The sequence below is a fragment of the Cyclopterus lumpus genome, chromosome 18 (assembly GCF_009769545.1).
Source record: "Cyclopterus lumpus isolate fCycLum1 chromosome 18, fCycLum1.pri, whole genome shotgun sequence".
Taxonomy (NCBI): Eukaryota; Metazoa; Chordata; class Actinopteri; order Perciformes; family Cyclopteridae; genus Cyclopterus; species Cyclopterus lumpus.
In genome coordinates this window covers 11304856-11329104 of record NC_046983.1, presented here as the reverse complement: position 1 = coordinate 11329104, position 24249 = coordinate 11304856, and the positions used below count along the sequence as shown (strand labels likewise).

The 24249-nt window shown below is 40.9% G+C and overlaps 1 protein-coding gene across 1 annotated transcript in view; it reads left to right on the top strand.

Annotated features, from left to right (window-relative positions):
- Positions 1 to 24249, top strand: part of LOC117747738 (collagen alpha-1(XXV) chain) — a 131644-nt gene that overhangs the window by 71027 nt on the left and 36368 nt on the right. The window contains exons 3-6 of the mRNA XM_034557171.1: positions 5937 to 5981; positions 9393 to 9400; positions 19766 to 19792; positions 21726 to 21752. Coding sequence (XP_034413062.1) covers positions 5937 to 5981; positions 9393 to 9400; positions 19766 to 19792; positions 21726 to 21752 — 107 coding nt within the window. The remainder of the gene's footprint in view (positions 1 to 5936; positions 5982 to 9392; positions 9401 to 19765; positions 19793 to 21725; positions 21753 to 24249) is intronic.

Sequence of the window (24249 nt, the reverse complement as noted above, 5' to 3'; positions counted from 1 at the left end):
GTCTGTGAGGTTTCACCGAGAGCTCTTGAGGGGAATAAATTGCAGGCTTGACATCTTGTGAGGAGAATATTTTCTCTACATAGTTCTGTAAACGTGCACATATTCCCAAATGCGTGCAAGGCTGTGTGAGTTTGCTGTTTTGACAACAATACACATCCCCTTTCAGATGACGACAGCAGTGACATAAAGTTGGGGCTGATCGTAAAATGGTGGTTCAATTTGCATTTTTCCCCTTGGACAGTGGAACCGATGTTTAATGAATTATCCTTTTATGTATTGATTTATTCATTGTCATGCAGAGTAATAAGGATGTTGGATCAAAATTGTTGTCCCCTTTGCCAGACGTTTCCACAAAAATATACTTGTAAAGTAATAAATGATTGTACATTAGGAAGCCAGGTTTTGTGCAGCTTTAGTTCCGTTGACCTAGATACCCAATAGTTGCCAGGTTTAATAAACTTATCCATCCATGTTGTGGGTTTAAATGGACTATATTAAAGTCCATTTTGACTAAATCTTCCTAAATCCATGGAATGCTTGTAAAGACATTGATCATCAGACTTTTGGAGAAATATTCTGAACATTTCACCAAAGCTCCCAGTTATGAGCCTAGTGTGGAGGCCCATTGAGATGGCCCAAAATACTGTACCCTTGATAAAAGAAGATAGTGCTGAAAATGAATAAAGACATTTTACAAATGTTATAAATTAATATCTCTGAGATATATTTCAACTGGGAGTTGAAGTTGAGTGTTTCTAGAAAAGCATACAAAAGTGTGCATAGGTCTTTTTTATGAAACAAAATCCAAGATGCTGAGTAGAATTTACGCCAGCAAAACAATGTCATGTCAGTTTCCTAAAACATTGGCACTAGAATTATTGAATTGCAATGACATTTTTTTTCATTCTGTACCATTTTTTGTTACAACAGTTAGGTCAGCATGTGGCATTCATGAAATAGGGTGGTGGTCTACAATTTAGGATGACAGCAAGGAAAACTAGTTTTAAATTGAAAATGTGTCGTGAATCAAATATGAAATCGTTCTATGTTTGGCACTAAGTTTTTAATAAGCAGGTGTTTGTTTTTTGTTTGTTTGTACCCACTGCAACACTGTATGAGTGCGGATGGCATTTTAGCATCCTGGATAGGATAAGCGGTTCAGATAATCATGGATTGGACATTTTAACATGGGACAATGCAAACTATATCTCAAACATGCTGAGAAGTCTAACGCCAATTCTCTTCAAACCTGATTTACTTTGGAGGTTGTAGCTGGTACCCAGTTTGCTATTTTTGGCATAACCTTTAGTCTGAGGAATGGCTGTATTACTTTGCGAGAGAACCATTGAGTGGTCTGATTGTGTACATCAAGCTCTGAAACAATACTGGTATTGTTAATGAGTCAGTTCCCAAGGCTGGTTCAATTAAAACTGATTGATTTGGAGGAAAAAGAGAAATAGAGCAGAGCTGCAGTTCGTTTAGCTGTTCAGAGCAAATATATATTGTATGGATGATGGGTAGAATTAAAATGCTTTTGTGTCTCAAATGCATGAAATATAAACACAAAATGTATTATGTCTGGGCAATCCGTAACTTTGAATCAATGTTGTAATGAACAGCATGAGCAAAAGTACTCACAGCAATACAGCCATGGCTTCAAACCGCATGTTACACAATACTGCCAATTACATGGGATTCTTTTCTGCCAAATAGCATTAAAATTAAAACTTCTTTCAGTATTTCAGACAAAAAACCTATGTGGGATTGTAAACAGTCTTGTGTATTTTTACTGTTCCTACAAAAGCAGATTATGAATAAGACTTGAAAACATTGTGCTGATGGGTCCATGCTGCTCTCACTTCTAATCTGGTGACGTTCAATCACAATCGGTTACCATCATATTAACAGATACTATGTTCGTTAAGTTATATGGTTGATTGTATGTGACCAGAGTGTCAACTTTTATGTGAAAAACATATGTATCACTGCTCTCACATGAATAACCTCAATCTTGAATATACTTAAATGTCCTTGGACATAGCGGTGTATTCAGTTGAGTCTGTGGAGTGTTAGCATGCGTTCCTTTGCTAATTTGCATTGAACACAAAGTTCACATGAGGCTGATGAAAATGTCAGTAGTTTAAATGTTTTTGGTCAAATTTCAATTTTGATGTGATGCTGGAACTAGTTGAGGCATTAATGTATCACAATGTTACAATGCACCCTTTGGGGGGGGACATGCATGTCTGAATCAAATTTCATGGCAATCCATCCAATTTCAATCCAAACCACAAATGTAAATTGCGTGGTGGCGGTAAAGGAAAAGTCCGTTGGACTTATCCTCTGGGGACACGGATGTCTGTACACAGTTTGTTGATGATCCAACCAATAGTTGTAGAGTACAGTATACTGTATCTAGAGCACAGTTTTGAACCGACTTTGCCATCTATAGAGCCACACCAGCAGCATGGTTTAATGTGAAGCCAAGTAGCACTTACAATGTGGCTTTCCGCTGCTTCCTTTCTAAAATGCAAGACCCGCCATGTAACACAACGTTAAAACACAATACACAACACCACAGGGGCCATTTTCATATGTCAGACCACAAACTCTGTCCGACCAGACATTTGAATGAACGTCGTCACGTTCACTTTGATTTATTTCACTTTCAGACTCGAAAGCTGTTGAAAAGGTTGAAAAGGTTTCAGCAGTTCCTAGTGTTCATAGTTGTTGACCCTCATCATAAAATTCCCTGTCACATTTCTTCTGAAACCACTGTTCCATGACAGTACTTGGGATGCTGTGAGAAAATAGTAGGCCAAATACAATGTTTTTGAGCATGAATAAGGTTTTACCTTGACAGGCAGCTTAAGATCTCTCAGTACATCAGGGCCCAGTTTGAGTCTGATAGATTTTATTTATGACAAAAAGCTTCACAATAATTCTCTTTTTGTCTTAATTGATAACAAAACAAACATCTGAGAACTCCCTTTGATTGGTCCTGAACTTTAGGTTATTCTTTCTCTTGTGTTTCATAAACTGAAACTTTATAGCATTTTTCTTGGCATATTTCTACAACATTTTAAATGTCACTGGTATAGTTGCTTGGTATCTCTCCTTACAGTCTATAATCAGAGTAAAAATATTAAGACAAATAAAGTAAATCATGATGATATCTGGAAATAATGTTGGGTATTTTGTCTTGACCACCAACTCCCATGTGTGGAGTGTTTCTCTGCAGCTGTCAAAAATATACCACCAAAATCAGGAGGACGTCGTATCGACACACAAAATATTCCTCTGAGAGGTGTCGAGTGTCATTTCAAAGTGAGCAATAATGAAGTGACGGCCAAGTGCAGTGAACCCTCTTCTGTTTCTTTTAAAACCTTGAAAAACAAAGCTATGGAGAAACCAGGGTTGATGTGAATCATAGTAAAGTGAGAGTTAAACTCCACCTGTGGTTACATACTTTAAACTGTGCTTGGACCCTTTGCTGGCAGAGCCTGACATTATGCTGGAAACCGTCCAATCGGAGTAGAGTTGGAGGCTGAAGTGGAGCCAAACAGTGGGGTCAAATTGAGGACTAAGAGCAATATATTGCGCAATATAATCCTGCATTTTGCACCCCTGTAACATATCTGGAGTGTCCTAAAACATTCCACTTCCTTATAGAGGGATTTATTAGATGGTAGCAGGAATGTTTATTTGATGACATACTGAGGTTTCTGTCAGGGTAGGACATTTACATATTTTTTAGGGGGCATTTAAATGAAAATATTCAATATCATATTCAATTTTATTCTTATTTATTTGTGGTTATTTCTTATTACTATTATTATTATTATTATTAACAATTATAACTTTTTTATTTCTTTTTTTATAATTCAAAATTATATTTATTGATTTTTTTGTGTACCTACCTAGTACAGGAAATACAGATAGGACAGACAAAACTAAGAAACAAAAACAAAATGCAATAAAAGGGCTAAAACTAGATTAATTCAATTCAAAGGGGCAAATGTAATTTCAGAAAATTAAAAGTGTACAGTGTAGAAAAATAATAAATATATACATATATGAGTGGCTTATTTGTCAAAAAGCACCAGTTCATCATCATCGAGCCATTGGAGAAGTTGCTGGTCTGACCTGGTGCCTTGTCCCAGCTGCATCTTCTTCTTCTGGTCCCTCCAGTGAGATCATCATTAGGTCTTCCACTGTGGCACCAGTCAGTTTTACTGATTGCTTATTACTTCATGGTTCTGTAAAAACAAAAATAGTATGTTACATGTGACAAGAGCTAGCTAAAGCGAAATAAATAATTTCAAAATGATTTTTACTAGTTATCACTCACCGTAGGCGATGGCATGTCTCTTGGTCGCCTGGTGACAAAAGGCCACGTATTTCTTGACGTTGTCGCTCCCCTTGATGAAGTCCGCAGAATAATTCAACCTGTGCTGGGTTGACAACGACATGCCTTGCAAGAAATGTGTGTCTTTTTTCCCTCGTTGTCTTCCTCCACCCCAAGCCAATCTATATTCCATTTTTCGATGGTGGCTGGGTGTGTGGGTTTTTTCTTTTGAACCTGAGATGGTGACGCTGATCCTCAGTTCTCCTCACACTCGCAGTCCCAGTTCCCGGTTCTGATCAAGCGTTCCATTCGGTTCTTCACCCACATGGCACACGGGTCATATAGGCTACGATGTTTTTGACAAGTTCATTAAATTATCATAATTATTCGAGGAAATTATGAGGGCATATTTTGCCCCTCTCCTAGTGATATCAGGGGCAAAATTATATTTCTTTCGGCCAGTGTTGCCCTTTTCCCTCGTGTATTTCCGACGCTGATTTCTGTACAGTTTGGGCGTTGTAGGTTATTATTATGGTTGTTTTGTACTCTTTTAGCGGATGATAAAAGAGTAAAAAAAAAAATTTCACCAACCCTATTACACTAGTGTAATTATGTTGAACCTGAACATGACGACAACATTTTATTCTTTGACGGTATGGGTGTTAAAGAGTCCCCAAAACAATTTGCATAATAAAGCTCTTCACAGCATTGTTGCTGCCTGACATTGGATCTGAATATTTTTCTGTGATGCAGAACCTGACGGGGAAGATTGTTCCTCTTGGTTTCATTAACTTCCAATCTTTTTTTATCCTGACAAATCTTTTCATGTTGATTGGAAAGAGCAATTTTGATTGCTAGATGTTAACCATTGCGAGTTGACAAGCCTTCTCAAATTTAGTGGAGAGTCCCTGTGTATTTCTGTGTAATCATAAGAGCCCAACTTTTAATTTCCAGCTCGTCTAAAAGTCATAGCTTTACTCTTTGAATATATTGTCAATGCACACGCTTTTTTCGGGCAGAGAGCAAACAAAAATGCCAATGCCTGAAAAATGGTTTCCAGCTGCCAACCTCTGGAAAAGCCTGCATGTATTGCTGGGAGGAATGGATCATTTTGGAAGTGATGCTTCCATTTTCCAAACTGAGAACTAAACCTTCATACAATAAGACCCAGTCAGGGTCTTCTACATGTAAAACCTGGCAAAGCGTGTAATTGTTTTACTCCTCCAGCTGTGCTTTAGCAGATTGATGGCGCTGAAAGAAAAATGGCAAACTGTAAAACACTGTCTAGGTAAACAAATTAAAAGCCAGGGCATCCGTGCTGAAAGGAAAAAAATGGATAAAGAAACATGGTTGACAGCATGAAACATAGTGTGTGTATTGTTTTTCCACCTCATTTTATGTATAAATAGAGCCTAAATACTTAATGAACCTTAAGATTTGAAAGGTGTTTGTCATCCAAAGGCAATATGTCTCTTCCTCATCCTGCTGTATTGTGGTTAGAATGCGAGAATACTTGAACAATATGAAACTGATATAAAACAAAAGAAAAATAAATTACTAACATGTATTTTTTTAACTTTTTTTGCAGGACCTCCGGGAAAGCGGGGAAGAAGAGGCCGCAATGGAGAACCTGGTATGTGTGCAAGTGTGTGTGTGTGTGTGTGTGTGTGTGTGTGTGTGTGTATGCGTGTGGCCAAAGGTCACCGACGTCTCAATCCAGAAACATTCAAGGAGTAATGCAGGACGACGTCAGCAAATTATACTGCAGATTCAGTCATGTAAAAGTACACTGTATATCTTTGGAGGCCAAAATAGGTTATAGATGTGTAATTTGTGGCTTGGTGGTTTCAGTTTTCACTTGGATTGTTTCAGCTTCAGTCGCCATAGTAACGCTACATTTTCACAGCAAAACTGTGAGACAGTGCAGTTTGAGATGATGCCCGAACTCTTTGAAGCAGATGGCGTCCGTCTCCAAGTTTTGAGACACACTGACCCTCCTATGGAGATCCTACCATGAATTTCAGCACATATAATAGTTGTTTGTTTTTCCCAAATTCAGCAACAATCTGTCGTAATACGTTCTCCGATCTTCCCTCCCTCCTGTCACACACTCTATCTCTCCTGAGCTGACTCAACAAACTTGGCACATCCAGGTGAAGGACTCGTCCCACAGACGCGTCGCAACAAATCGGTTTCACAGCGAGAACATGCACTTGGCGAGGACCTGCATCCACACTCACCTGATAGTGAAAGTGATAATGGGCTCTGGAGTGGGGCAGTGTTCCTGTATTGAGAGCGCAGCCAACGTTTTAGAACAAAAGTACAGCCCTCTCTCTAAGAAATTAGAGAGAGAGGGCAAAGTAAGGTCCCAATTTGAAGTGAGGTAGAGTAATAAGGGAGCGGTTTGGTTTCACAGCCTAAGAAACAAACACGGTGTAGGGAGGAAAAAAAAAACATCTGCTGGTTTTACCAGCAAATCCAGCCGCTACTTCTTTTAAAGTCACAGGAATCACTTCTAGTAAGCTGTTATTTGAGTATTGGAGATTCTATTTCTACCTTCATTTTTGATTTGGCCAAGTTAGTTTTGAATCCCATTGTGGCCATGTTGAGATCCGTGTGGTGGGGCTCTCTGCCTTTCCTTTTTCTGAGTAACATAATACTAAAGTAATCCAGTGCATCACTTGAAAGCCAACGGACGGGGAAAAAAATAGAAATCAATTGACAGATAGACAACAATTCAATGTCCTGGTTGGATCTGTAATATCGCCGGTCTTTGTTGATACAGCGTTTAACTTTCAAAATACGCATTCATCGTGCCAGCATATCTCAAATGGCACCATTGTGCAAAGACACTCTCTGGTCAGCCAGAGAAAATGTGGTGAATGTGAACAGCTTCCTCTAAACAAGTCAATTGGAAACAATCAAGCAATCATAACCCACTCACAATGTCTGGACTTGAGAGGCAGAGTGGCTTTAGGAAAGACAATAGAGAACAATTGGGATGACAGGCCTTACCACTTTGTATAACAGCCCAAATTCCACCACTAAACAAGGCTGAGGTACGTTGTCAAATCGGAGTGACCTGACGACCTGAACGAGAGAGACTGTTTTATTAATGTCAGCGATGCAGTGTCGACGGCAGCTTTTTACCTGCATGTTCACTGGTTATGCTTAGCGTCACCTTCATGCCATTTAAATGGCTTCACAACAATCGAAATGAAAGCTTTTTAAAGTCCTTGTACAGAGAATGTCATTTTAAATGCGGGCACTTTAAATGGCCCGAAAGGTTTTTGCATATTAGCATATTAGCATGCAATTATAGCTCAGTTGTTTCTGCTACATTTACTGCTTGGAGACGTTGGCGGGCATATAAAAAAAAAAAAAAAGGTTCACGACACTGGTTGATGTTGAAGGAAAGCATATTTAATTCATGATTCGCTTTAACCAAAAGTGAGTAAGCCGCAGTAAGTTTCCCCCAAATTCAGGCTGAGGTGTTTTGCAGTTTACTCATCTACAAAGGGGAAGGAAAGCTCTCGCCCAGACTTGGCTGCAACTGACAGAGAGAACAAATATGAAAAAGACACGGTGATATTTATATCTATGTATAAAAAATGAATAGGATACTTTATTAGGATCACTTGTTTGTTTTCTGGTAACATATGGAAAGGAAAAGTGTGGCATGACAGTTTAGGATGAAAACCAGTGAAAGCAACACTCTCAGACAGTTCCAGCAGCTGGAAAGTGTAAAAAGTTTCCTCCCATATTTTCCCCTGTGTGAACAATAGGCACTTTTTACTGTGGAACTTGCCTTCTTCACAAAAGGATGAATTGATGCTCAACTCGAGCCGGTTGATTCAAAGTGAGCCTCATTGTTCACCTTTATGTTATGTTAGAGCATAACAACAACATTCATTATGGTTGTTAACGATCACACGTTCAATGAAATGACTGAGTAACCTTTTCATTCGCTGATGACAGCAGGAAGTTTGGCAAGCTGTGGAGGAAATGACTAGCGGGTGCCAGTGTGGGAAACAGAAAGTGAAACTCAAAGTGAGCTTTGAGGGTGGATTATTTAACATCACAGACTATTTCATTTTACAAATATTATATTTCTTCAAATAATGTTTTTGGTCTAACTAATGCCATCACATTTAAGAATGCATACCTTTTTGAGGTGGCTATTATGTGCTTTGCAGCATATTGCACCTTTTTATCACATCATTTCTTTGACTTTCCATCATTTGTACCGAGCCATTTGACACAGTGGGACAGGTTTATTAAAAGCAAAGTGGTCTACTGTAACTCAACGATCAATGATGCGTCGCTACAGAAGTACAGCCCAGCGAGCCTCAAACACACGGCTCCTTAAATGCTCCAGCTGTTGGAATAATTTGCACTTTCCCCTGGTCATGAAGAAGAACAGTTCAAGAACATAGGACTTGTAAAGAAAAAAAAAAGAATCCCTTTTATTTCATGGGTTAAAGCAGCTGGGTACCTTTTTAATAAGAACCTAAAGACCCTAAATGATTTGCAGGGCCCTGAAGTGCGTTGGCACACGGTCCTTTGAGCAGCAGTAATTGGGGAAAAGACGAGTGTCACCTCGCAAGAACGTGGGAGGACTTTTTAACAAGCGTGCAACCCCATGTAGTCGTGAAATTAGAGAGACTTACGAATGTGATCGCCAGGCCTGGTGGCCATTGTTGGCCAGACTGCATGGAAAATAGATTGGAATCTTTTGCCACAGTGCTATTGTTATATATATATATATATATATACCGCAGGTAGGTAGAAATTGGAGGTGGGATTATGGAGTTACACTGAAGTAGAAAGCCTGTGTATTCTGCATAGTCAGTGAACACTTCATAGAAGAGACGCATCTTTATCGAATGTTCCTTCCCAAAGAACAAAATGTCAGCAAGAGCCTGATTTCCCATCGGAGTTATTTGGAGATGTGGTTTTAGTGGAACATTGATGATCTGAGTCTGTTTGATCGCTGATTGAAAACACACTAAGTACTTATTTTTTTTCTCCTTTTCTCTTTCAGGACCTCCTGTAAGTATGCCTGCCTCACATCTTCCACCACTGTGATGCCCATGTGAAGGTAAAAACAGTAAAAGCTCACTGCAGGATGCCGTTCAGCTAATGCTTCTTCACTGTTCTGAAGTCAGGAGCAATTTTCACGAATTGGTACATTATTGCCGTAACCATTAGGTTGCCAGGTAACCAGTGGAGACTGCATGTAAGTCCCTGCAACCTGCCCCCGTAAAACTACAACTTTAACAAACGAGATGTAACATATTAATTAGTGAGCTTTAGACTTTGTACGAGGTGGATGTTAAAAAGTACAACATGTTTTTACAACTGATGTAAAAGACATCCAACTTTGACAAATGTGCTGGCAGAAATCTCTGTTGTACCACGCAGTAATACTATTATTAAATTAATCTCTTTATCCCTGCCTTCACCTAATGGGGACCCTGGTCCCTGTCATTTAGGCAGTCTGGTTCGTAATATCCTTGCTACCATCCTCCATCTCTGCCCGCTTGCAGCACCCCAACAGATTAGCTCACCTCATTACACTGCCGGATGATCACAGATCCACTCCCCTTAACAGATGGAAAACTTCAGAGTTTCCCCCAAAAGATGAAGACAAACCCATACTTACATAAGCACCGAGGATTGTGACAGTTGGCTGTATAACCGGGTCAAGCGGGCACTGTATGCGTGTGTGCTGTTAAAATTATTTATAGTCCGGAGGCATGTGCGATTGAATAGGTATAATAGCGTGTGCCGACTGAGCTGTAAAAGTTGTAAGTTAATCCTCAGAGCCTTCTCAGGCCCTCGCTCCTGGGGTTCTGGGACGTAAGTAAGTGCAGGTGGTCTCACTTCTTCCACTCTCTCGCCAGGCCATACATCTGACATGTAAAATCCTACTGTGAGATGTCTCAAGAGCCGACTGAAACCTGCAAAATATTGTTGCCTGTAAATGTATGGGCTGACTGTTTTGTTTGGTACTTGTAGGATTGTTTCCTTTGGGTGAGACATAGTAAATCCAGTGCACAAAAAGGAGGTACGTGACGATGTCCGAGTTGTGGCCAGCAAATCACTCTCTGACTAAGAAAAGCAACCGGGTTCATGCAGAACGGCTACTGCACGAAGCAAAACAAGCTTATAATGTACAGTACAGACCAAAAAAAAACCTGAAGGCTGACTACTGTCTCTTTGTGAAGAAACTTTGGCTGAGTCATTGTCAGATCATTGCAATTTTTGAAGACTATTTTTGAAGTTTTTTAATGTAGGAAGTGACCTCATGCGGTTTCTCATTTGGTATGCCCACCCGGGGGATGGCAGGGGACAGATCTCTATGAATATTCAACAGCTCCCTTTTATAACTCTGGGAACACTGTGTAAATTGTACACAGCCCTCTCAGCCAAGAAAATTCTCGGCCGCCGATGAATGGACAGGGCCCGGCGGCTGCAGTGAGGAAATAGATCTCCTCTAACAAAGCTCATCAGGGAAGATCTTAATTCGTGGCTTGCAGGTAGCGTTAAGACAATTATTTGGTTTCATGTAATTGGGCTTTTGTGTAAATTTCACATGGGAGCACAGGGTCAGTTGTCACGTGATGTTTAGTTGGATATCTTCTCTAGTCTTTCAAACACATTGGGAAAGTATTAGTGGTACATGTTACTGATAGGGGTCGAGGTGATTTTCAACGTTTGCAGCATCCAAGGAAGAGTATTTTGGCTCTTCTTGCTACTGAAACCAGAGGACGTTTTTTTTCTTCTTCTCACTGTACATAAAAGTTAAAGTCTTTGACATGGCAGCCGAGGCAAGAGTTATCATGTCTTTGGTTCAAATTTGAAAAATCCTCATATTTCTGCTGCAGAGCCGGAGGAGCCCCGTGTCAAAACATCAACCCCAAGCACCAACCGCTGTGTGTGTGTGCGTGTGTGTGTGTGTGTGTGTGTGTGTGTGGGCATGTGTATGTGTACACACCATTTAGCACCAATCAGGTTTAAAATACCATCCCTAGGGCTGCACAAGATTACCCACTAACACCACACACTGACTGTACTTGAAAGAAACATGTAGAGGAGGACGCAAGGGGAAATACTTAAATGATACAATGTCGGAATAGCAAACCCACTTCAACATGCCTCTGCGCCACACTGTAGTATCAAGCCAGGCAAACTTACAAGTCAGTCATGTTAGCAATGAGGTAAATAAAGCCGGTTGCGTCTGTATCTGTGTGTGACGAGTCGTTTTCCACCCCCCTGCTTCACAAGCGGAGATTCCAGAGATGCAGGTTGAGCGTGAACTGTCACAACGCATGAATTATGCAGCTGTGCCACAGGGATTAGAGGCAATGTGAGGGTGAAGCAGAGGAGCCCAGACGCCCTCCACCTTTCATCCTTCATCTGCTATGCGGCGCAGCTCCACAGCTGTTAATAAATCATATTCCAGCTGGACTTGGATCTCATTTCCCCCCCCCCCTACGGAAAGGGGAGAAGGCGTCGGTTTATCAAAAGTGAGACCCTAGTTAGGTGGCGTTGGCGCGTATCGAGGCTCACTAGGAGCGGCAAGGCCGTTCACTTGGGCCCAGAAGGGCAGTGGCGCCTGAGGAGGCCTACTGCCACTGTATGGGACAACGTTAAGAGTTTGACCTTTCTAGATGGCAGTCCTGTGCTCACGCTGTGCCCATCAGCAGCACTTGTCTGTCAGCGAGTGACGAGAGGCAGCGCCCGGGCCAAAACCGCGAGCCTGACTCACGGTGATTTGATTTCTCATAATTCAAAAAAAGCCATCGGTCGCTTTCTCATTTTTACTTTAAACTGTCGTCTGAACACCGAGTTTCTTTATCTGGAACATCCACTCAAGAAACGTAGAATGTTCTGCTGTAGGAAGCCTACTCCTAGCTGCCTTTGAGATCTGGCATCGGTTGACATAAAATGCATCAGGGTTGCAATGAAGCACGAAAGTTGCCACAGAGACCGGACACGACAACTCCAACATACTGCAAAATACTCTGAGCTTTCCCTTGTAGCAATAGGCTTAATCAGCATTATGTGAACTCGTTTGGCAACGGCTTTAATGTAACTGGTGTTCATTTGAATATAAATGTACAAGTCCTGAACTCCAGCTTTAAGAAAAGGCTTTTTAAATTGAGGCGGATTTTCCATCAAATGATGAGAAATGTAGAGCTGCCACTATGTGGTTCTAATTGAATCAACAGAAGTGAAAGAAATCTATTTACAACTGGAACATTGTACCTTATTCAACATTTCATATCCAGATGAAGAATTTTGTGGGTCAGAAATTTGCTTGCATATTGTGCAGACATAAAAAAAAAAATATTGGCTTTGATTTTAGGCTTTTTATGGATACAATTTGGTTAGAGCTTTTTAAAATGTTTCCCCTCTTCGAGAATGACGAGACCTTCCCCGACGGAGATTGTGAATTAGAATCTCCTCCTTGTTTCTCGCACAACGCCACACCTATAGCCAGTCACACCATCAGTTTCAGTCTCTTCAGTTCACGGCGACCCTGCTCCCACAGGAACATCATACACATAACAACTAGCACACACCCACACAATCACAAACACATACGCACACATTAGAGTCATTTTATGCCGGCTAATTGTGATACACTGTGAATATGGGAACCAGATGCCATTCCCAAGTCAGTTTTCCAGTGTGGTTTTCCTATCCCTGCCTAACCTCTGCATGCAGATTCCCCCGACGAGCACCAGCCACTTGTGGTCCGCCGCTTCTGCCCATTCTTCTCTGATTACTTACATCCCTGTCCTCTTTTAGTCCCCCGCCTCCCAGGGCCTATGTAGAGCTAACAAATAGAAGGGTTCATGTAGATGTGCACTTCCCTTTAGTAGTGTTTTTACTGGATGTGTGTGAATCTGTTCCAAATTCATTCATGTTTGAAATTGAGTGGATTTTTGAATTTGTTGCAGTTTGCTTAGCGCTATTTTCACGTTGGCATTGGTGCAAAGGATCAAATCTTTGTATCCAAATGAGATATTTTTGCTGGCGAACAATGGAAAGAGAATTAATGCTACATTATTATCTTTCCATTGTGCAAAAATAATGAAATGCTCTTAAAAGCAACTCATTGCTGGTAGATTGCAATCACTGAAAGAGGAGTTAAGCATTTTTGTAAAGACATTCAAATTTGATTGCACTCACAAACATATTTCCTAAAATGTACTTTTAAAAAAATATATAAATTAGGCAGGTTAAACTCAATCCAGATTGTTGTGGAATCTAGACCTGGCAAACATGATGCATCACTTGTGAGTAAGTCAGGGTTTAGTCTTTGCAAACCCTTTACGGTGACCGTGCTCCCACTTCTGTGGTGAGCAGCACTCCTCACCTGCCCCCCCCCCCACCCCCCCCCCCCCCCCCCCCCCCCCCCCCCCCCCCCCCCCCCCCCCCCCCCCCCCCCCCCCCCCCCCCCCCCCCCCCCTCTTGGCCTCACTCTTTCCCTGTCGACACTTGGTGCCTGGAGCTTTGCTTTGCTTAACTTCCTGTGTACACACATGTTTATTAATATTGTGCTAGCTGTGTGAGGAAAACTGTTTGTTGTTTTTTACCCCCCGTTAAAGAAGAGGTTGTAATGTGGGTAGTTGTTGGTTGGCCTGTTGCTCTCAGAAGATGCCCAGTGCACTCCAGGGTGAGATTGATTGGATCCATGTGGCCGGCAGTTCGGGGCTCCAGCAACTGCAGCCAGGCCCCACGTTGGCCCAGGTTCCGACAACGCAGGATATGAGCTCCGTTTGATGGATTGGTTCTCTGGACCCTCGATACATTTAACAGGTCACGTGATGAAAAACAGATACACAGACAGATCCCCGGTTCCTGACTTTTTTGCATCTCGTTGGATTAGGTAGATTGCGGTGCGAGATTGTACCAGCAGCTTGCAGCCAAACCCACGAGAACTACTTTGCTCATGTCAACAACAGCTAAAGCTAAGGCCGCGAGCCAGCCTTTCTCTTTGCAATGCTCAGTCAGGCGAGCAATGTGAAGCTTTCATTCATCATGTTTTAGTAAATTACGGAAGAGTAGGAAGGTGAAGAATGGATATTCAGTGTCTTCCCTTCTATGTGAGACATTGTGAAAATAGGCTGAGACATTTTACCTGGTTACTTAGTGGACTTTGCCGAGATATTTATTGCGTGATAGATGAGAAATTCACTTTGTTGGCCTTCTAATTGATTTTTGATTGTAATCACCTTATTTGTTGGCATTTAATCCGATGTCAAAGTCAACTCCTTACATCTGATCACCAGCACCAAGTCTATACAATGTGCATACGTTGAGATATCCCATGACTAAAGTATGGATGCAGAGAAGAAGTTAAACCTCACATTATCAATGAACGTTATGGGTAATCTGGGTATTTGACCAGTGCCACATCGTGAGGCTATTTATTTATCACATTGTGTCCTACACATGCTCGAGGAGGCGAATACACGCAATAACAAGGAAAATGCCATACAATTATTTTATGCCTGTTTCACGCTATTCTGCTGATGCGGAAGCTGGTTGTGGTCATCTGCAAAGAAGCGGGACAATGTGCCCGGAGCAATATTTACTGAATGCAAATTATGATTACTTTTTCTCTTCCAGAAAAACTCCATTGTGTCGAAAATATTTCCAAGGAAAGGCATTCACTTTCTTACTCATCTAAGTGAACTGAGAGTGTATTAATACTGAAGAAATGTGCATGCAGAGGCATCTTGGATGCACGTAGATAATTATTTTTGATAAACCCACATCATCCGCACTACAGTAGGAATTGGTAAACATGTTTGAAAGTGTCACAAGTCAAAATATATATAACGTATTGTGACTAAGATCAAGTTTGAACTAAGGATGAAATAAAGACCAACACAGAATACAGGATATCTATATCTCGATTATCAGCATTGCAGGAGCCACATGAAATGTACCTCGATGCCAGGATTGTTTTATTGAACATCATTCACTCTTTAATATGAAGTGAAGTAACTTGCATTGTCAGATATGCATGGCAATGTTCCTGTTGCTTGCGGGTTTGGCCCCAGTTCACTGATCGTTTTTATATTTCCCTGCAGACCTTTCCATATTCCTCCCCTACTCTGTTTTAAAGGTGGCATGGGGTTTCCTCTTCTTTTTCATACCAACAGCTCATTTGGGCCATTGCAGGAGACAGTGGTCATGGTTTGGCTTAGAATGGTCATGTTTATGGATAGAAAAAAAAGCTTAATCCTGATCCAGTGGTCCACCAAAAATGTGACAGTATCATGCACACAGGATGTTCTGTTACAAATCATCTCATGATGGAAGTTTGACATAAGTTTGCCTGGCGCTAAGCTACAGAAGATGTGAGGCTTTACATCAATGTGATATGTCATTTCCAATAAGTGCCTCTGCTTTGGGGGTGTCTACATTCCGTTTATCACCACATATATGAAACATAGATATTATTTTTCAGCTCCCTTACAGAAACTAATCTTTTAAAGAGGCTTTCTGCAAAATAATTGTCCTAACCCCTACAGTAACAGTGAAATACTGTCTGTACACCAGTACACCACATTTAAAAAACAAATCCAAAATACATATGTTTAGAGCAGTAATGTTCTTATTTGGAAATCTGTGAAAGGAATAAAAGATGTTTTAGGAAAATGGCTTATTTGTTTTTATTGCCGAGCTTTACATGAGAAGATCTATGAAAACATGAAGTTACACCAAGCAGCCAGTTAGCTTAGCCCAGCATAATGACTGGGAACAAAGGGAGAGAGCTAGCCTGGCTCTGTCCAAAAGTCCAGCAAGGACCTCTAAAGCTCATTAGTCAACACAGATTGTGGTTTTACGGAGGGTGAAGGTCTCGCACTATTTTTTTGAGGGGTAGCAGTACCTCTCCGGGGTTCTCCGCTGGATGCCTAGCAACTGAAGAGAAGGCTCCAGGAAGTTACTGTGGTTCTGCAAGAACAAAGCCTTAGCCATACTAACTGTTTCTAACTGCCATTCAGGAATCGAGTGTGATCTGAATGTAAAGGTGTCAAAGGCCCTATAGGGTCTACCACATCCAGCAAAGTAATGCACGGTGAGCACGTTCGATCCAACAGAAGCAGCCTGATGAGCTACGGAGCACCTGCTGGAGGGCTGCTTCTGAAAAAGAGCCAGAGCAGAAGCAGTAAAAAAAGACGTGGAAAGCTTCCACAGGTGCTGATTACAAACCTTCCTTGAGGCACACTGAAACCACAAAGCTGCAGAGAGTGCTTGACAAGTCGACACCCGCTGAAGTACAGTTCGCTCCTTTTCTTGAACTGGTCCTTGCAGGAGAGCTGTTTAATAGTCTCTATAAAAGACTCTCATTGTACTGGTTAACACATTTTGGAAAGGCTCCAGTGGGTGCTGTCTGTCCATGTGATGTGCAAATGATGGGCCGTATAACGAGCAGGTGCAGACTGTGTCGCAAAATCATTTCCACATGCTTTACAACCAGATGGAGGAAACAAATTAACATTCTTTTTGTGCACAATATGGTTAGGTGTGTTAAGAGCAGCATTCCACTTGTGAAGGTTGAATCTAACATTATGTGCAGCTTAGTAAAGTTTTTTAATACGATTTGGTGACCATTATACATAATCAAAATATGAATTAACAAATGAAGCTTACATGTATGATAGCATTACTTAGCTCCCGGATTAACAACAATGTCTGCAGTTACTTTGAGGTACATTGGAACGTACAGACAAACAACAGGGAAAAATGAACTAAGACATCATAAAACACAAATTATAACACAGCAAAGCCATTCTAAAAAAAGTGAGTTTGATGTAACAGAGTTTGCAGCCCCTCAGGTAGGCCATTCCACAGTCTAGGAGCGCCGACTGCAAAGGCTCGATCCCATTGATTTATGCATCTGGATCTTGGTAAATCAAGGAATGACACATCTGAGGTCCTTGGGGTGCGGGATAAGACAGGCTAATAAGAGATCTGATAGATAACTTGCTTAGGGCGAGGCCTCTCGGGGCTCTGTACGTAATTAATAATATCTTTGAATTAATTTTAAGATATTACAAGCCAAGATGGGGAGATGTGATCATGTTCCTAGTCCAAATGATTAGCAAGCAAAGTTAAAACAGTTAAGTAAGTAATGGATTAACAGAAGAGTCCGCTGAAAGTAACTGACAAACAGTTTGAGTAGTCGAACATCAAACAGGATACTGGCTTAGTTAATCAAACCTATTAGTCTATTAGAATATCTACTGTAGAAATACCAGTGACTTCATTAATTCCATCACATACCAGGTGATGGAGGTTCAATATGGATTTCTTTCGCTACGTTGTTGCACTAACAATCTGGATTTATTGAAACGCAAAATCTGTTTATATTTTTGATTTCTTCCCACAAACTTATAATGCCCAGTCATTTAGCCCAGTCCTTTTGTGTGCCAGCTATGTGTATTTTTCAGTGCCAGATATAATACATTAAGCAGGCTTGTGCAAAAATTTGCAGTGGGTATATTTATGTATTTCTTGTTGCAGACGTTCAGCAGTAACAGCTTGTCAATAGCTTATTGTCCAAAGGCAATTTTCCTCTACAACAAAAAAGCCTGCACTGCTTTTCTTTTGCTGCTTTCTATTTTCAGGAACATGCTGGAAACATATTTAGCCTCTCTGGACTGCATCTACATCATTGTAAAAGTAAAAGTCACATTTGATTCCAATTTGTTGCCTGTTATTTCCCCCTTGGGAACCGCAATCGGAAACATTGTTTTCAAAATGGCGCATTTTGTGTTTACAAGTGTGTTGAGCCTCTTTGTATGGTCCGACAAGTAAGCAGCAGGACCTCCTTGGATGTGTGTGTATTAAAGCTGCATTTCCCATCAGCTTTTGTCTGGGATTGTTGAAGTAAATACCTCATATTTGAATAAATGGGACCATGCACTACACATACTTGCTGTGCAGGTTCATATTTCATGACCAAAGGCAAATTGGGCCTGCATATCCAGTTGGGAACGCATGCTCTACCATACATAGACAAAAAGCTACGGATAGTTAACTGCGCATTAAAATATCATGTCCGAAGGCACTGAGAAGGCTTCATCTCAGAGCAGTGTGGGAAATTGGCTGAGGAAAACTGCTGGACTACTACTTCTGGAGCATTTCAGTTCTCGACCGTGCTATTGTGTGCCAGTGCAGTGTATGCCGGTCTACTGTTCTGGGTCACTGGAGGCCATCCCTGTGAGTCTTTGGACCAAACACAGGTCTTCGACTAATGGCATGAATCTATGGATTACTGTCAGCTGACTTTTCTCTGTGAGTCTGATATCTTTGGAAGCGAACCACGTTTGACCGGTGTTAGCCTGGTAAAGAGCCAACCGCAAGCGCTATTACCATAGTTGTATAGGTGACAGCTGAACAACTTGTTCTTTTCACCTGAGGACGTACAGGATATTTTGGCAGGTACAAAAGAGCTGCACAAACCTTGGACGTGATTGTGGAAGATTCAGTTCTGCTCTCAAATATTAACTTTGTCTTAACTTTTCCTACCAAAATATAGGTATTTTCAACCGAAAGATATATTTCACAGACAGCTTTTCATGTGAAATTTAGATTAGCAACGACATAAATGGCACAGCGGTGAGTTTAGTCACTCTGCTGTGCGGACACTGATCGAATACTGATTTTTACGATTCAAACTTTTTCCAAAGGTTTGACCTCAAAGGAAGAAAAGGGAGCCTTGGATTCTGGCTTCGTCCTCCAACTTAAATTAAAAAAGAGTGTTTTTCAGCACAAGCTCATTAATCTCCAGCGTATGGATGCACACCTCATTGTCAAATCCTCTATTTCAGTGATGATCTTTTATAGAGCCCACCCAGGAGCCCCCGCTAGCTGATTGACAGAAGTTGGATGCAAAAACTGCCTCACAAAAACTGCTGTGTGTTCAGGGCACAGTTTTACAATGTGCTTGCCAATACTTGGTTGGAGATTGCTGGATTTGATCATCTAAGTAAACACGGACTTGATTTGGGCCTGCTTTTGGTTTTAATTTTATGTTTTTTATAAGCCCTGCCGTCTACAATACATAAGGTTCCCACTCTGCGACAGGGCATTTTAATCAAATGCTGAAAGAGATCTCAAAAAGTGCACAATGTTAGTTTCATCAAAACTCAATTTGTTAATCTTTTGATTTCGCCTTCTCCCTCTTAAGTTCATGATGTTCACACTTTGTGAAATAGCTCTGTTTGTTTGGTGGAAAACATAATTGGTCCCCATGGTTTTATAGACGTTGTCATGTATTGTGCCTTTCCACAGGGTGCTTTGGCACCAGAGTGATTACAAATAACTGACATGGATCATAATTTGTGCAAAACAGTTTGATAATCATTGCTTTTCTTTTCATAGGGCCCTCCAGGTACCCAGGGTGAAAAGGTGAGTAATTATATGATTAGTTTGATGCTTTAACTTGTATACTATTGATCTACTTTGTTATTCTGTTCCACTGCGTAAAGCAGTGCTTCCACATTTCGGGAAATCAGCTTATTCTCTTTCTTCCAGAAAGTTTGGAAAAAATACTGATATGTGTATGCTAAGCTAAAGGCTGCAGCCGGCTAGCTTAGCACAAAGACTGGAAGCAGGGGAAAACAGTTAGCCGTTTTTTCCTAGTTTAAGACAATAAAATAATTATTTGTTTTTGCTCTGCCATCAGTTGATTTTGTCCATAAAGAGTGACATTTTGCATTTGCGGCAATATTTCCCATTCATATCATCCTGAATTTTTTTATTCTCCTGTCGTTCACAAATCCACAGCACAGCACATTACTGACTGAAAGCCAGAGTCCAAGTTGGAGCCCTTAAATGCATCGCTGAGCATTCCTCAATAAAACAGCAGTGGAGCATGAAAATAACCACACTGTCTCTTTATAAGTCTGCAGGACTTTGGGACAGATACATATGTGCCCATAGCTTTGCTTTGAAAGAAACCCTGACATCCCTTCATTCACACTAAAGTTGATACAAATCTCTTTATTCACTCATAAGAGAAACAAGTGGCTAAAAGTGCATACTTATAAAATGGGGAAGAGCTGTTCTGTTTTAATGAATAGTATTTATAAAAGTATTTATAAAAAAAATGGTATGAGGTGAGCAACTACTTGGACTGTATAACTCAAAATAGGATTTGTGGATTATTGTGCTGTGAAATACAAGACTTAAAAAATATAGCGTGAGAGTGCTAACCAGAGCTCAAACACAGAGATACATTTCCCAGTTGTCATCTGCATCCAGTCACACGCTTTGGTACCAGATGATTTTGAGTAATGGTGTGGGATGATATTGGTTATTGTCACTGACCAACATAATAAATCCACAGTGGGATCTCTTATTTGGTGCCCCTCAAAGCATAAAATAGAACCCGAGCACCCATTCTGACAATCGTAAATAACCCTGTCGCTGATTAGATGCATGTTCTTGTCTCTAATGTGAACCCATGCATCTGCAGTTTAATGAAATGAAAAACAACTGTGTGCACTCCTCCCACCCAAGACGAATACAGCGTGCATCAGTGTGGCCATTCATAACCGTTTCCCCCATTAAATCCGGTTTTGGAACGACTGCCCAATGAAAAATTACAAATATTCCGGGATCTGTTTCATTTGAAGTTGCTACAGCGTTGCATTGAAGTTTGTTTGTGCAAAATTGCCGTCCATGTGTGATAAGTTGCCCCGGCTCATTTTTTAGTGCTGTGGCTAAATTGTAACTCGGCCAGATGAGAGAGCAGATGAGATGGTTTAAGGGTGTTCAGTTCTACGATTCGAGACGGATTACGGCTGTAATTCAGCGTCCAACATTTGGCCTTCCTTCAATTGTTTCAAACAAAAGTGTGCTTTTGGTTCGGTTTCACTCTGATGCAATAAACCCACAGTCTTCATCAGGCAGGTTGATTAACAACCAAATATTTTCTCCTTCAAGAACGTGCTCCGTCCACAGAGATCTACCCCCAATGAAGGCGGAAAGCCAAAGATCTCTGGGGCATGAAATCTGACCTGTCAATGCAGCCACTCCCCACCAAACCCACCAAACCTAACACCACTGCTGTCTCTCTCTCTCTCTCTCTCTCTCTCTCTCTCTCTCATATACCCGTCATGTCAGACCATGATATCATTAGTGATTAATGAATTAGTGAATAGTTGAGGGTTCCTGTATTATTTTCATTATCAATGTGTTCTGAGTTACGCCTCGGTGATTTCGGTGTGAGTCTCGACTTATTATTAGCACTGCACTTGTGTCTGTGTGTCTGTTCACTGTGTGTTTGACCCTTGCATTTCAAGAAGCGTTTCAAAATTCCTTTTCTTTCCTTCTGCAGGGGGATCAAGGCGACCAGGGACCACGGGTATGCGGTTTACTTCTGCTTCGTGTGATTAGCTGATGAATGTGACTGTGTGTGTCTCCCCCAGCAGAATTGTGGGCAAAACGTTTGAGATGCATGAAATTCCTGGGATAGTGTTCTTCCCATCTGGCCAAATACAACAAGCATTTCAGCACCCCTCATTTCTACATCAAGAATGGTCTGGAACACGTGCAAAATACGCAAAGACCTTCTCTGTACCTCTTGTTTTCAAATTGAACATGAGTACAAGCGTTTGCCCATCAGCAGAAGATATCTGCTTAATATCAGCTGTGATCAAAAGCCAACTAGCTCTGTCTCGATAATTACTCTTGATTCACTTCAATCCTCGACGTGACACGGTGTATTCAGACCTTTAATCATTTCCAGCTCTGTAGTTTGACATTTCTATGAAAGTGCAGTTTCTAAATGATGATGAAGTGAGTGCTTTTCCGTGCTCGACAGACTCTGAAATGAATTACTCCATCTCTAACTAACAGCAAGCGCGCGCATATATTTCTCAAATAATGGTAGAAAAATGAGGCCTCTTTGAAAAGCAGACTGCACAGGTTTGTTTAAAGTAGATTGCATTAACTGGGATCACATGTGCATATGCACACGTTTTACCTCCTCTGTATCTGCTGTCATCATCAAGAGTAGATGGTATGGAGTCAAAGTCACTTTAAATGCCTGTAATTGATTTGAATAAGCAGGAAAAGATCACATCGAAGGTTGGAGCACAATAAAACAGAGGTTTGTCTTGTCATCAGAACACCAGCCATCTCTCAAGTGGATCTGATCCCGATTCTGTGTTGGCGCCCAACCAGACGTTAGTAGTTTGCCAATTATCTTTGTCAGCTCACCTCCAGGCCAGTTCTGCATGCCAAAGCACCGCAATTCTTATGATTTGGAAGTCAATACCAATGACCTTCTTTGTAAAATTCGATTAGTGGTCCCAAAGCAATACATCTGGGGAACTCCTCAAATGACAGCAAAGCTCACAGAGATTTGGGATCTCTTAGTGGTTTCACACTTTAACACAATCTACAAGTACACCTCCAGCTTTGTGATATACTTAGTTCATTTTAATGATATGAAAAGTATTGGATAATCATTATAGTTGCAAAGACTCTAAAAAGACTAAATGGAAATATCTTTGCTCACTAGCTGAATTGAGTAAACTATTGCTGCTTGGATAGAATTTCTTGGGTTTTGGTCATAATTTGTACCCTTTTAACCTAGGAAATGGAGTCATCTGTCTCTATCAGTAAAGTGATTTACAATTTTGAAACAGCAGTGTGGCTGAAAGAGTTGTTACAGGGACCAGCCAGGCCCTATTTGTCTTGTAGAGTAAATACATAAACTGTCCGCTTCAAGAAAGCATTTCATTAACTTCCAATTACAGCAAAATTGTCCCCTAACAAGTACACATTAACACACAGTCACAGTCACATATGAAGGAGTACAGGGGCATGAAAGCAGTCTAGGTCACCAGCAAATGATATTACCTCCCCAGAATGGGATATTGACTTTGCACATTAGATTAGTAGGTAAATGTAGTGGAACAATATTAGAGAGATTTCCTTAATAAATGAAGGCATAAAGATACAAGTGCTACCCGACCTTGACTCTATCCCGCTGGAAATTAAGTATTGTGTGTACAGAAGCTATTAAACCCATATGGAGGTATGTGTAAATAATAGAGCATGTTAAGAATATGTGCCCTCCACAACACAGTTTGCCACATTACATTAAATCTAACAAATTCAAAGGACAGACTACTTGTGTTTGCATGCTTATACAATATGTTTGTCTTCAGGTTAAGTCAAAACCCCTCACTCTCCGTGGCCAAAGACGTGGTGGCCTCACAGACACATACTTCCTCTGCCTGTTCCCCACATGTCAGGGTCAGCCATTTGTCGGCCTTAAAAGTCAAAGGCCACATCCAAACACCAAAGGTTAAACAAGCAACAAATAATGAATTGGCTAGTTTTGACAAACAAATGTTTGGCCACCTTCGGAGCTCCACTGGTGGGATATCATTAACAAGAGTTACTATGGCACGAGAAAGGTGTGTGGTCTTAGTGTGAGATATGCACAAGCTACAGGTGTCAGGCAAAGGTTGCTCAATTCCTGGGTCAGCTAGAGGAAACATTCCTGTGATTAAAAGCCCTTGTTTGTCCACTACTTTTCTTATCACATTATGGGATTTGACCAATTTGCAATGTTCTTACAAAAATAAAAAGACTGTGATAATGTAATTTCCAGGATTTTACTTTTCATGCGTGAACAAGAAGTGAGACTGTTTGCACATAAAATAATATTTCACTTGAGATACATGTGATGAATCACATTGATGCCAATCTGAGGCTTTAAATGAATGTACTCTTCCTCTCCTAAATGTATTAAAGCCATCTGTGCTCAGAACTGGTAATCCCCTCCAAATATAGCTATTCAGAAAATGCCTCCGCCTGCATTTGGTTGGGATGTTTTGTGTGTTTGG